Source organism: Furipterus horrens, unplaced genomic scaffold (genome assembly GCF_987537825.1).
Source record: "Furipterus horrens unplaced genomic scaffold, mFurHor1.1.pri manual_scaffold_17, whole genome shotgun sequence".
In the NCBI taxonomy this organism is placed as follows: domain Eukaryota; kingdom Metazoa; phylum Chordata; class Mammalia; order Chiroptera; family Furipteridae; genus Furipterus; species Furipterus horrens.
Window position 1 is genome coordinate 79,494,277 of NW_028327187.1, and position 14,855 is coordinate 79,509,131.

The 14,855-nt window shown below is 36.5% G+C and overlaps 1 protein-coding gene across 9 annotated transcripts in view; it reads left to right on the forward strand.

Annotated features, from left to right (window-relative positions):
- The window catches only part of HUWE1 (HECT, UBA and WWE domain containing E3 ubiquitin protein ligase 1), a 166,729-nt gene that overhangs the window by 18,496 nt on the left and 133,378 nt on the right, over window positions 1–14,855 (forward strand). For all 9 annotated transcript variants that reach the window (XM_090264628.1, XM_090264634.1, XM_090264633.1 and 6 more), the window contains one exon: window positions 13,611–13,679. In XM_090264628.1, the coding sequence (XP_090120754.1) occupies window positions 13,635–13,679 (45 nt within the window). In that variant the 5' untranslated portion in view covers window positions 13,611–13,634. The remainder of the gene's footprint in view (window positions 1–13,610; window positions 13,680–14,855) is intronic.

Consider the following 14,855-nt stretch of genomic DNA (forward strand, 5'->3'; position numbering starts at 1 on the left):
ATGACCAAAGATGAAAGCAGGGCTAATTGTTTCATTTGTGCTAAAGGTGTTTTCTGCTTTATGCAACTTTAATCTCTAAAAATCCAATTTTTAAAAAAAGAGCAAGAGGCTTATGGTTGATGTTATTTAAAGATTTATTTAATATATTGTGTTGATCTTGTAATTGATTATTCTTCAGCTTTGCTTTGGCAACTGGGAAGATGTAATTGTGCGTTTTCATGTACTAGAATTTTATTTTTTTATTACCATTGCTTCCAATCTTTATTTCTGATTTTTTTTTTTTTTTACGTTTTTGTATACCTGGCTAATTTATAGCACCCATTGATTGCAGTGCCCTAAATATAGTATATTCACTTATGAAGTATTTTTTGAATGGAAAGATACAGATTTAGTGAATTGTATAAATAGGTTTTTCTCAGTGAAGATTTCACCAAAAGAGTTTAATGTGACTTGGATTATTTAGCTTCATTAAACATTTACTAAAAAGTCATTTATTAATATACTAAAAGACAGTTTCTGTGCTGGTGACAGGAATGCACAGATAAATAGGCACAGTCCCGTTCATGCAGAGCTCACTCTAGTGGTGAGATAGGTAAGTAAGCAGAAGTATGTTGATTGAGGGTATATGCAGGGTACATTGAGGGCACAGAGGAGGGAGTTGTCGATTTTTACTTGGGGAGAAGATATCTGAAATAGCTTCATAGAGCGGGTGACATTGTACTGAGCTTGAGGGGATATGCAGACAGCAGCTACTTCACTAGAGAGAGCAATTTGAGTCAAGGTTTCGAAAGTCTTGAATGTTAGGGAAACTATAAAAAGCTGGACATGGTTAAAGCATGTGGGGAGCGGGCAGGAATATTATGTAATGCCTTGGCTGTGGTAAGAGAGGTAAACAGGGACTAACTAGGTCCTAGAGGTCTTACACCCTGAATTAGGTAAGGAGTTTGCCCTTGATGATGTAGGTAGGTTTTGAGTTTGAGGGAGATTGCTCTGGCAGTAGTGGGGAGGATGGAATAGAGGGCTCTGGCAGGGATAAAGTCTTAATTTAAAATATTTTAAATTTATGATGTTTTCAAACATACCCAAAAGTTAGAAAATAATATAACAAAACCCCGTGTACCTCTTAATCAGCTTCAGCATTTATCAAGACACGGCTATTCTTGTTTTATTTAAATACTATTCCCTCCCTCATTACTCTCAAGCAAATTCCTAAGTGAGTAACAAATTGGCAAAGCATAATTAATATCTAACAAAGTGTCTCAAGTCTGGCTGTGCAGCTAAATCACTTACACAGCTTGGAAAAAAGGAACGTTCCTGCCTCATATCTACTGAGTCAGATATTTGTAAGACCAGACATTTTTAGTTTTCAAAATAAGTCTTGGGTGTTTTTGCACAGCCAGGGTTGGGAACTCCAGGTAATTTTTTTTCTTTCATTGATTCTAGAGAGAGGGGAAAGGGGGTAGAAAGAGAGGGAGAGAATCATTGATGTGAGAGAGAAACATCGGTCGGTTGCCTGTTGCACGCACCCCAACTGGGGACTGAACCCACAACCCAGGCATGTGCCCTGATCAAGAATCAAACCCGTGACCTTTTGGTTTGCTGGATGACGCTCCAACCAACTAAACCACACCTCCCAGGGCCAGATTTAATTTTTTGAAGTAAATTATTTTTAAGTAGCTTGACTTCTGTTGAATGTATTTTCCTGAACTCAGTTAATGCTGCCTATAGCCCTTCCGGGTGAAGTTCACCTATTAGACAATGACAGGCTTTTCTGTGAATAAGTTCTTGACATTTGAATAAAGAGTATTTAAAGGCTGGTGTCATAATTTTCTGTTACAGGTGGGCAAGACTGAGAAAGCACTTACGTCTTTGAAATTGGATGTGGCGAGATAGGGAATAACCAGCCATTGTCCATTGTTACTGTTGATCTTTTGTACCAAATCCAGTCACAATTAATGAAGAGGATGGGAGACACAGATCATTCTTAAAGGGTAGACTAGGGTTATTCCAGAGCAACACTTAAAATGTGTACATAGGGAGTCTTTCTCTACTCCTTAATCTGCATAACTTCGATGCTGTCATTGCTTTTTTTGTTTGTTTGTTGGGAATGCTAAGGGTTCCTTGGCATGCTGCCATTTCTGTCTGCTGGCAAAAGTGACCTACAACTTTGATGAGCCCTAGTTTGCTGCCAAATTGTTTTGATGCCAGTTTCTCTAAGTAATTGGGAGTAATGACCAGAAGGATAACTTGGATCTGCAGTTTCCCAAGATAGTAGGGTAGAAGGATGTGTAGAGTATGTCTTCTCAGACACAGTTCCTATTTCCAATCAGTGTTGAGGTGTTAGATTCCTCCTTGGTGTTCCTGCCCTTATTTTCTTTGAGTATAGTGAAGTGCAGAAAAGCACCAAGAGCAAGTAGATTTTGAAAGATAAGATTCTGTCAAGATATTTCTGCAGGTAATTTCCAGATTTGTCGAGTCTTTCGTTGCTTTATTGTTACTGAGTGTGTGTGTTCCTTAACAGCAGCAAACGGTTACTATGGACTGCTGTTTTTTCTTCATGTAGTTTTTTAAAAGCTAAATATATTGGTTGTGACATTGGTTAACATAATTTTGAAGTATACAGCATAATTCAACATCTGTATACTCTGTTAGTCATTTTATTACTAAATCTTATTATCCCTGTCCAATAAAATTTATGTCAGCAAGTCTTCTGGGTCATGTTTTATGTGGCCAAGGATAGGGATATTGGTGTCTGTAGGAGGCAGGGGTGGCGGTGTAGACTATGTATACAGACATTTTATGTACTGTAGAGTCGTGGAACAAATTTGGTTTGAATCTAGGTTCTGCCACTTACTGGATGTATGGCTACTCTTAGCCTCAGTGAACTTAACCTCCAACTTTTTATAAGGATTAGAGATAATGCATAATAGTCAGTAAATGTTAGATGTTTTTATAATAAATGGAGTCTCAGAATGTTTGTTGGGTGGATATTAATGTAAATAATAGAACACTAGACTAGATGGAAGGGCCTGACAATCAGGTTGTGCCCCCTTTAACAAATGAGTTAATGTGATGTCTGTGCTTCTAATCAAATAATGAATAGTAGGCTGGGTTTCAAGATTCAACTTGCTGCTTCCTCACATGATGGTTGGTTCAGACAGTTCTCACCTGAATTTACTTTGAGAGATTGCAGACAGGTAAAGGGAATCACTCACTGGAAGGCAAAAAGAGTATTTTGCTTTGTGGCACATGGGAGTTTAGTGTCTTTTAAGCATTTTTGGTTATAAACTGCCATAATGCTTTCCCATGATTACAGTGGGAATTTTAGGTTGACTTTGATTCATCCACACTCCCGTACATGTGTGCAGCATTACTTAACCTAGCAGTCAATAAATATTGAATGCTAACTCCAGGGTTAAACAGTAGAAGGCATTGGAAAGAAGCTCTAAAAGCAGGCAGCAGCCAATCCAGGGCATTTGTTTAGATGATGATGTTTATAATTTGATTCATGCTCTTTGGCTCGGGGGAGGGGAGTGTCACTGTTTTCTACCTTAAGAAAAATCGTACGAAAGAATTCTCATAAATGGATGCATGGTTATAGAAAATTTGGAAGATTTGCAAAGTATGAAGCAAAGATAAACTGTTATCCTTTCACCTAGAGGTAACCACTGATAATGTATGTTTCTTCCTTTCCCAGATGGTTTTTGTTGTATGTTTGTTTTCTTACCCACTCTGTGGCAGACATTTTCTCATTAATAGTCAGGAAAGTGATATAAGCATATAGGGAGGGACGCTCAGTCAAGTTTTAATAGATTATGGAGAGAATTGTCCTAATTCTAGGTAGTATCTGTGCTATTCAAAACTCACGTAAGTATTATGTTAAGGTGAAGTAGTGAGGGGCTAAATGGACCCCTATATTCAACTTCCAGGGATTATTTTCCATTATCTTCTCTTCCCCTCCCTTCCCCTTTACCTTTCAATGATCCCATAATTTTCTGCTCACATTCACAGCCAGACTTTCGCAGGAGTTTTCTACACATGCCACATATATTGCCCATTTATTCCCTGACTCACTCCAGTCTGTTTTCCTTCACCACCACCCCACAGAACCTGTTGCTTCTTAAATTACTTATATTCCCAATTTCAGTGGACATTTTTCTGGGCATATCTCGTATTGACATTTGACACCATTGATCAGTCTTGCCATCTTTGTGTTTTGTGATACCGTGAATTAGTTTTGCTTCTACCTCACTGGCCTTTGCTTTGCTGAGTTTTCATTTGCCTTACTTTTAAATGTTAGATTAAATAAGAACTCAGTTCTGTGCCTCGTTTCCTTCTCTGTAAGCAATTTTTCAGAGCCATGTCTTCAAATATTATCTAGATGCTGACAGTCACAGGTATTTTTCCCTCAGGGCATACTTCCTTCCTGAACTCCATTCCTCAAATGTATGTGCACCTATCATGTGTAAGATGCTGCCCTAGAAACTAAACATTTAAACCGTAGAAAATCAAACCCAATTATGTTAATTGATAATTGATATGAGAGAAAAAAGCAGGGTACTGTAATAGAAAAATAACAATTAGGCCAGCTTTAGGTAGGTTGCCATGGGAAGCCATTTGGGGTCTTATTTTAAAGTCAGTTCCTCAAGAACTGGCTGTGGGAAGAACGGGAGTATGGGGCAGAAGCATTTCAGGGGAATAGCACTTATAGAGGTCTAGAGGCCCCAGAAACTAAACAGAAAGACTAATGTGGTTGTGAAGAGAGGAGATTGGAGAGAGTTTCAGGAGCTGAATCATGCCAGGGCCCTGTGGGTCATGGTTAGAGCTTGTATATAGTTCCAGGGAAACCATTGGAAGTTTTTAAGCAAGGAAGTAATATGAGCTGATTTATGTTTTAAGAAGGTTATTTGTGCTGCTCTCTGGAGAATGGGTTGGATGAAAGTGGGGAAATGGGGAAATAGTTATCCCTATTTCACAGTTGAGGAAACAAATACACAGGGGCTGGTTTGTCTGTTGTCATACAGTGTGTGGTATAGCAGTGATTCTAACCTAGGTTTTTTGATTCTGAGCCTGTATTCTGACCTGGTGCTTCTCAAAGTTTAATATAGGAATCACCAGAAGATCTTATTAAAATACAGATTGATTTCTCAGGTCTGGGTGGGGCCTGAGAGTCTGCATTTTTTTCTGGTCTCTCACTTTAATTACCAAGGTAACAGAAAATACAGGGGCAAAAAACATGTGAAATATAACCATAGTCTGTAGGACAAACAATCCAGGTTCTTTAACAAGTAACTTGCAAGGGGGAAAAAAATGACAGTTGAGGAGATGCCTATGAATTATAAGAATTTAAGGGAGACATCAATCAATTGCAAAGTATGGAACTTATTTAGATTCTAATTTGAACAAAAACTATACAAAATAATTATGAGACAAAAATATGAACACTCACTGGATATTTGATTATGGTAAGGAATTATTATTTCTTGATCTGATAATAGTAATGTGGCTATGTTGAGGTGTCTTTTACATTTTTATTGAATTTATAGGGGCAACATTGGTTATTAAAATTATAGGTTTCAGGGGTAAGTTCTATAATACTTCATCTATATACTGTATTGTGTGTTCACCACCCCAAGTTGTCTCCTTTTATCACCATTTACCACCCCCCTTTACTCTTTCCTACTCCCCCACCCCCTTTTCCCTCTGGTAATCACCATACTGTTGTTCTATTAATTATTTTTCTTTAATCCCTTCACCTTTTTCACCTAGTCTCCCTACACATCTGCTATGACAGCTTGTTAGTCTGTTCTCTGCATCTGTGAGTCTTCTGTGTTTTTGTTAGTTTTGTTCATTAGATTCCACATGTAAGTGAAATCATATGGTATTTGTCATTTGCTGACTGGCATATTTAACTTAGTATAATATTCTCCAGGTCCATCCACGCTGTGGCAAGGGGAAGATTTCCTCCTTTTTTACAGCTGAGTAGTATTCCATTGTATAAATGTACCACAGCTTTCTTACTCACTCATCTTACTGATGGACACTTGGGCTGCTTCCAAATCTTGCCTATTGTAACTAATACTGCAGTGGACATAGGGGTGCATGTATTCTTTCGAATTAGTGTTTCAGGTTCCTTTGGATATATTCCCAGAAGTGGAATCGCTTGGTCATAAGGCAGTTATATTTTTAATTTTTTGAGGTAACTCTGTATTTTCACCATGGCTGCACCAATCTGCATTCCCACCAACAGTGCACAAGGGTTCCCTTCTGTTCACATCCTCGCCAGCACTCGTTTGTTGATTTATTGATGATAGCCATTGTGACAGATGTGAAATGACATCTCATTGTGGTTTTAATATGCATCTCTCTGGTGATTAGTGACAGTGAGCATCTTTTCATATGTCTATTGGCAATATGTATGTCTTTTTTGAAGAAAAGTCTGTTCCTGTCTTTTGCCCATTTTTTTTTCATTGGATTTTGTGTGTATGTGTGTGTGTGTGTGTGTGTGTGTGTGTGTTGAGTTTTATAAGTTCTTTATAAAGTTTGGATATTAACCCCTTAACAGATATATCATTGGCAAATATATTCACATCAGTGGGTTGTCTTTTCATTTTATTAATGGTTTTCTTTGCTCTGTAAAAACTTTAATTTTATATAGTCCCATTTGTTTATTTTTCTTCTGTTTCCATTGACTGAGGAGGTATATCAGAAAACACATTGCTACGAGAAGTGTCCAAGATTTTACTGCCTGTGTTTTTTTCTGGCATTTTTTATGCTTTTGAGTCTTAACATTTAAGTTTTTAATCCATTTGAGTTTATTCATGTGTATGGTGTAAGAATTGGTCTAATTTCATTTTTTTACGTGGATCTGTCCAATTTTCCCGACACCATTTATTGAATACACTATCTTTACCCCATTGTATGTTCTTGCCTCCTTTGTCAAATATTACTTGACTATAAAGGTGTGGGTTTATTTCTACACTCTATATTCTGTTTAGTGATCTTTATGTCTGTTTTTATGCCAGTACCATGCTGTTTTGATTACTATGGTCTTGTAGTATAGTGTGTTATCAACTTTGTTGTTTTTTCTCAAGATTGCTGTGGCTAATTGTGGTCTTCTGTGGTTCCATATAAATTTTTGGAGTATTTGAGTTCTGTGAAAATACACCATCAGTACCTTTATAGAAATTGCATTGAATCTATAGATTGCTTTGGGTAGCGTGGGCACTTCAATGATATTAATTCTTTCTATGAGCATGGTATATGCTTCCACTTATTTGTATCTTCTTCAGTTTATTTATTTTGTGTTGCATTTTCTGAGTACAAGTGTTTTATGTTCTTGGTTAAATTTATTCCCAGGTATTTTTTTGAAGTAATTGTAAATGAGATTGTTATCTTAGTTTTCCGTTCTGATAGTCCATTATGCTGTGTGTAAATGCAACTGATTTCTGGATATTTATTTTGTATCCTGATACTTCACTGAGTTCATTTTTCAGTTCTAGTAATTTTTTGGTGAGATTCTGCATTTTTAATAACTCCCGGGTGGTGTCAGTGCTGCTGGCCCTTCGATCATTGAATGGTAAGGCTCAAGTGCTATTGAGCCAGATTTGGAAACTGCAGGTGTCCTCAACCCTTAAGCTGGTGCAGTATGGAAAGTCATTGTAAATTTGCTCAGCTGGAGGTTATGAGTTACCCTTTAAAGAGCAACTTCCCTCAATGTATTTTAATTGTACGCATTTGTTTTGACATAAACCCTACAAAACCAAAATTGAAATCTCAAAGGTAAAGGAAGTCTGAGGGAATGAAGAAGTGAAAAAAGAAATAGTTAAATAAATGGTAGTCATGCTAATAGCGATGGATGGTGGTTCATCATAATGTTTTAGTTCCCTTAAATTTGATCTTCTTTCTAAACTTAGTTTAGGAAGAAATGTTTATTACATGTAGAGATTGCTTGGTTCTCCCAACAAAGGCAGTAGGTCATTTTCAGGGATTTGTTTAGCGCTGACGTCTTTTTGTTAGAGGCTTCTTTATATAATGGGATTTTCACCTGTTTAGCTTCTATGCCTTACATAGAAGTCATTCCCTAGTCACTGTTCCCATCATTTGTAGATTGACTATCTCAGCTTCTCACCTTGTGCCCCCAGTTTCCTCTCTTGCAATAACTTTTTGAACTGTAGAATCCAACAATGTAGAAGAACGTGTCACAAGTTTATATTTTCATCTGCAGGCATTTATTGTAGTAATAAAAATAGTAATTAAAGTGAACAGCATATTATTATAGCATGGATTTGGGAACCAGAATAAGCCTGGATTTAGTCTTGTGCCAACATTCACTACCCAGACAAGGTACTTAATTTCTCTGAGCCTCAGTTTTCTATCTGTAAATGGGGACAAAACTTGGCTTGAGTGGTGAGGCTTGTATGAAAAACTGTTATGAAGCCCCTGGGTAGTATATCTCAAAGTGTATTCTTTGGGATACTTAAATGGTGGATTGTCAGTAGATGTCACTTGAAAAAATGTTTCTTTACTCTGATAATTCCTTTACCCAAGATTTCTTGGAGCCATTAGTACTGTCAGCCAGCCATGTGACTGTCCTAAAGGAAGAGAAATTCCATTCATAACATTTCCCAGATTACTGGAACCTTGTCTTCATTCACAGAGTAATATGCTCTGAAATTCTCTGGAAACAGCAGCCTAAGTATTATCTAGCTTGTAATGGGTACTCAAAAATATTCTCCCTTCCCACTGTGAAACGAGCTTAAAGATAGAGTAACAAGGAAAAAAGAAACTTCTGAATTTTCTTAATTGATGTCTCATGTATAGTGATAGCTTTCCTTTTTAATCTATAGCTGGTTCTTGCAACAAAGTTATAGAAATTAGATTAACAATGCACTTGTTATGGGGGGTATGTGTGTTTGTTCATTTGTTTTGGCTTGATTTATTAATTGGGTGCTTATCTGAATCTGTTTATGAAAAGTTTGGAACCCGAACACTCTGGACACTGAAAAAGCCAAATGCACTTGCTCTCCTAGAACCTCTGCAGTTAGGAAATGGAACCTGTCCTTGACCAATCAGAGGTTCACAATCTGGACTTTGCATCTAGAGTCACTGATACCTAAAACAAATAACCTGAGACCATTCAGAAATAATTCTGCCACTAGCAGTCTAAACATTCAGGGTCTGAGATCAGCAGAGTGGGTACCCCTAGCTAAGCTGTGTCTGTGGGAGGTCTTTTGCTCTAGTTCCAGGCTTCATAGCTTCCTTGGTTCCTCCTCTTTTATGAATCTCTAATGCTTCCTGTTGGTTCTGTGAGCTGTTATTCTAATAAGTCACTTTTTTAAGCCAAGGTCTATTGTTTCCAGCCCAGACCCTTTATGAGTACAGAATCCTAGGTCAAAACAGCTTTAGTTAGACACTTGGGGTGAAGATGTACAGGTGATCTCACATTTTTTTTTAAACCAGTAAAATACTTGTGAATTTATTTGTGTAAGTTACTCAGGGCTCTTGTTTTGGAGGATTTTTTTTTTTTTTTTTTTTTTTTTTTTACTGTTGAGTTTTGAGAGTTTTTAATATGCTCTAGATACTCCATAAGTTTTGCTAATATTTTCTGGTAAGTTTCATAGTTCTACATTTAAATCCATGATCCTTTTTTTTTTTGCTTTGCATTTTTAATTGAGATATAATTGACATAGAACATTAATTTTAAGTATACAGCATAATAATTCAGTATAACTAGAAGTTTAACCTTTTGACTACCTTCACCTATTTCACCCATCCCTACTTTTGGCAACCACTAATGTTTTCTGTATCTGAGGGGTTTTTTTTGTTTGTTTTAATTTTTTATTGTGATTCCATATAGAAGTGAGATCATACAGTATTGTCTTTCCCTCTGACTTATCTTACTTAGCATAATTCCCATCTAGGTTGTTGCAGATGGCAAGATTTTCCTATTTTTTTATGGCTGAATAGTATTCCATTTTCTGTTTGTATTTGTGTGTATCACATTTTCCATGTCTTGCTATTGTAAATACTGCTGTAATAAATATAGGGTGCATATATCTTTTCAAGTTAATGTTCTCGTTTCTTTTGGATAAATACCCAGAAGTGGAATTGCTGGATCATATTTTTTTAACTTTTTGAGGAACCTCCATACTATTTTCCATAGTGGCTGGATGAGTGTACATCCCCACCAAGAGTACACAAGGGTTTTCTTTTCTCTACATGCTCGCCACAAGATTTCTTTTGAATTAACTTTTATATAAAGTATGACACTTAGAATAAAAATTTTTTTTTTTTTTCGCCTCTAGATGTCTGCTTGCTCTGGCACCATTTGTTAATGAAACAATCTGATTGAATTGCTTTTTCCTTTGTTAAAAATCAGTTGGACCTATTTGTTTGGGTCTCTGGTACATTGATTTATGTGTCTATACCTCCTCCAATACCACGTATACAGTCATGATTACTGTAGATATATATCTGGATGTAGATAACAGATATCAATGAGGTCTGTCCAGAAGGTATCCAGCCATGTAATATGAAAAATAGAGATATTTATTGAAGAAAATCCAAGATACAAAAAACATCGTACATAGGACAGTGATGCCTCAGTCCCTTTCAAAGTAGGCATCTTGTGACCTCACACAGTCTCCAGTCACTATCAGCTACCCCATTGAATTTTCCTGAATCTCATTAACAGTCTGAAATCTGTTTTCTTTCAAAGCTGATTTTAGTTTTGGGAAAAGCCATAAGTCATAGGTCACCAAATCTGGGCTGTAGGGAGGCTGAGTCACCTGGATGATTTGATGTTTTGCCAAAAAGCTCTGCATGTGATATGATGCATAAGTGGGCATGGTGTCATGACAAAGCTGCCAGTCACCATTTGCCCATAGCTGCGGCCATAGCTTAGTGCAAAATTTGATGCAGATTAGTTGCTCTACTCGCTCAGTCACTTTGAATGCGATGGCCACACAGTGCACTTGCTCGTTCAAAGGCGTCTACTGTCCCCGCTGACTAGTAGAGTGAAGTTGTCATTGTTCACACATGCGCGTTCCAGTCCACTCTCCTTGGCTGCCAGTTTACATCAATGTCGTGCAAACCATTCTTGTTATATTAACAAATGGCTGAACTTTTTCCAAACAGACCTCATATAACAGAGCTTAAAATTGGATAGAGTGATTCCTCCCTCTTCTTTTTCAAGATTGCTTTAGCCGTGGTAGTCCTTTACCTTTCCATATATGTACATAACTTTCAGTTTTTTTGCACAATTGTGAGTCCTATTGTACCTTTAAGTTTAGAGTCCCTGTGTACATTGCCAGTATATTAGAAATATGATTGATTTGTGTATGTTTATCTTGTATCCTGCAGCTTTGCTAAGATTACTTATTTTTAGTTCTGGGATGTTTTTTGTAGATTCCTTGGGATTTCCTACTGATGTAATCTTTTATCTTCTACATATAGGGGACTGTTTTATGTCTTTCTTTCTGGTCTATATACCTGTTATTTCCTTTTCTTACCTTACTGCAGTGGCTAGAACTTACAACACATGTTGAATAAAGGTGGTGAGAATGGGCATTCTTACCTTGTTCTAACTTTAGTGGGAAAGCATTCAGTGATATGTGTTGTATGGTGGTGTATGCAGCAGAGGCAGTCAGTAGCCTCCCAGCAAATGATTGCTCTTAAGTAATGGGTATGAGGAAAAACAAGCCTGAGTGAGTAAGTGTGTAAAAAGCTCATTTGTAGTTTCCACTGGTGGATTGGATTGTTCCCAGAATCCTGTTGGCCTCATTTTAGATACAGTATTCCCTCACTTATCGTGGCTATTATATTCTAGACCCCCCTGTGATAGGTGAAAATCCGTGAAGTTAGGGACCTTACATTTATTTTAGTATTTATATATATTTTAAGGCTTTATAAACCCTCCCACACACCTATAAACCATTCCCAGTCCCTTATTAACCTTTCCTACTCCCTTATTAACCTTTTCCACACTTTTGTAAACACCACCTATATTCTTAAACATATTCTACTCTTAAACCTACGTAGCTTTAATGTGTACAGTATACAATACCGCAAAATCCTGCAATATAGCGAAAAATCCGCGATAAATAATTAAATATAATATTTTTAAAAATCCCACGATGCAGTGAGGGCATGATAAGTGAACTGTGATATAGAGAGGGACTACTGTATTTGGAAGTTATTGGCAGCAATGCATTTTGTTCATTTTCTATTAGACACTGAGGTAATTTTTTTTTAAGTAATCTGGCGTCAGATACCTTAAACATGAACCATAGAAGGAAAACAGCTTTCTTTCTTCAAGAATGGTCTCTGCAGAAATATTAGAATGTATTCTGGATTTTCTCCAACTCTTGCTGCATGCCCATTGGTTGAATGGATGCCAGCCACACAGGAAAATATATGTTATTTTCACAGTACTGAGTATATTGGACTAAACCTAGGCCAAAAGTTTCCTAAAATTTATACTTGTGCTTGGTCATCTTTATATTATGACAGCCTTCTTGGGGAAAGGGCATTGACCTCCAGGGACTGCTCTATACCAAATATGTTATTGGCAGCCGAATCTTTGGTGTGTAGATTCTGCAGTTCACCTCTGTTCATGTGTCCTAGCTGCTAATAGGAGAAAGCTTTATTTCTTCCTGAGCCTTCGCCAGAGCATCTTGAAGGATATGTCAGCCATCAAAGGTCACCTATATTTATACTATGGCTCTATTTAGACTATGGTTTATTCACTTTTGAGCCTTCCAAATTACATGGCCTTAGTTCTGTGTTCAGAAAATTTCTAGTGAGTCTTATATCTCACTTTCTAATTAAAAAATAAAGAGTATTGTGTTTCCTTTGTTTTTATGCTACAATTAATATATCTTTATTGGTTAAAACAGTAAAAGATACAGAAATGCATAGATGTAACAATCAAACATACCGGTAATTCTTTTGGTTAGCAATGAGTTAGCATTTTAATGCATTTCTAGCTATATTCTTTAGACGTAGGTTTATACTCTTCATTCTGTTTTGTAACTTTTTTATTTCACCATGAACATCTTCGTGTGCTGTTACATAATTTGTGCAGTATTTTTTAACAGTTGTGTAATGTTTCATCTAAACCAGTTATGTTTTAGTCATTTGATCCTTCCCAGTTTTTCACTATTATACATGGACATTCAGTATGGATTCTTGTGGTTAAATATTTGTGTACATCCTTCTGATTTTCTTTGGCTAAATTCCCAGAAGTGTAATTCCTAAGTTTTGCAGAAAACTGCAGGAATATGGTGACTTTTCCATCCTGAGGTGTTGAAAACATTGAACTTTATTTCCAATTATGAGTTTAAGAGGTTTACAAAAAAGTGTTTTACTTTTGACTTAAATTGATTACAGACTTTTGCAACATATGGATGGGGGCCAGTTATATCTGGAGAGATTCTTTACCCCTCCCAACCTCAAAGCTGTGCTTCTCAGTTGGCATGGCATCGTAACTCCAGAATTTGTACTTAAAGCATTTTGCATGCTCTTCATTCTATATTGTCTGTGTCCAAGCCTGTGGAGTTCAAGATTGCAATTTTAATTCTCACTTCTTTTGCGATTTACTTTTTCAGATCATAAAATAGAAAATCGAAAACATGAAAGTAGACAGGACTAAACTGAAAAAGACACCTACTGAGGCTGTAAGTATCCAAAAATTTGCTCTGTTTTTTCATTTCAGAAAGAAATCCTTACAATCTTTTCAGTCATACTGATCTTCAAATGTATCATCACATATATACAAAGTGTAATTGAAGAGTAACTTGTCTTGAAGCAGCCAAACTTTCTTTTCAACTTCCCTTGATTATAGAAGTGAATAAGCTAGTGACCAGTGGAAAGTCAGCCCTAACTAAAGTTTGTAGCTGTATATACCTGAAGTAGGCTTTCTAGCTGCTGTTTCTATGCATTGAAAGTCTAAGTGGTATAATGGAAAGAGCAGATATGGGTTAAAATTCTTTCCATACTTATTGAATCTTTCTCAATTTGGTTTTTAGGAAATTAAAGTGGTAACACCTTTCTTACTAGATTTCTTGAGGGGCGTGTTTTAGTTTTCTATATTGCTTATTCTTTTCCTCCCCTCTTAATCATAGAATTCAGCTTAACCTGTATATTGGTTGTCCATGTCAGTTGATCCTATGTCAGCAATAGAAATCCCAGCTTCAGTCCAGTATTCTGTCAGCTATCCTAAACTGTTAGAGGTTAAGAAAGTATTGAATTGTTATGACATTCTTGTAGACCCCATGTGCTGTAGTTCAAGGAGCACAAGCTTTGAAATTAGACTTGGGTTTGAATCTTACCAGATTTTTGTGGCTGAAAGTTCATTAACTTGCCGGGGTTTCCACATCTGTAAAATAGGGTTGATAATTCCTCCCTCATTGATGTGAGGCAGTTGCTTAGCAAAGTATCTGGTGCATAATCAGTTCATTTTCTAAATACAGGCTACTTGTTTTTTTCTAAACTTAACTACCTAGCAAGTATTACTTACAGATATCACTATTAACATTTTGCTATATTTCTTCCAGTGTTTAAAAGATTGTTGCATGGGTAATTCTCCTGACCTTTTCACTCGGCATTATACTAATGAGTGTGGGAGGCATTGTCTTCCCATACCCTCTCCAGCATTATAGTGTATCTTAAATTTTTGTTACTAGGTGGCAAAGAAATATTTCACTGTTCTAATTTGCAAGCTTTAATACATGTTTTCAAATTTTTTGATTTTCTGTCAGTTTGTTTCTTATTTAATATACATATAGATATATTCACTTTTTTTTGCAACTTATCTGTTGCAAATACTTTATTTCCTTTAGATTTTGTTTTTG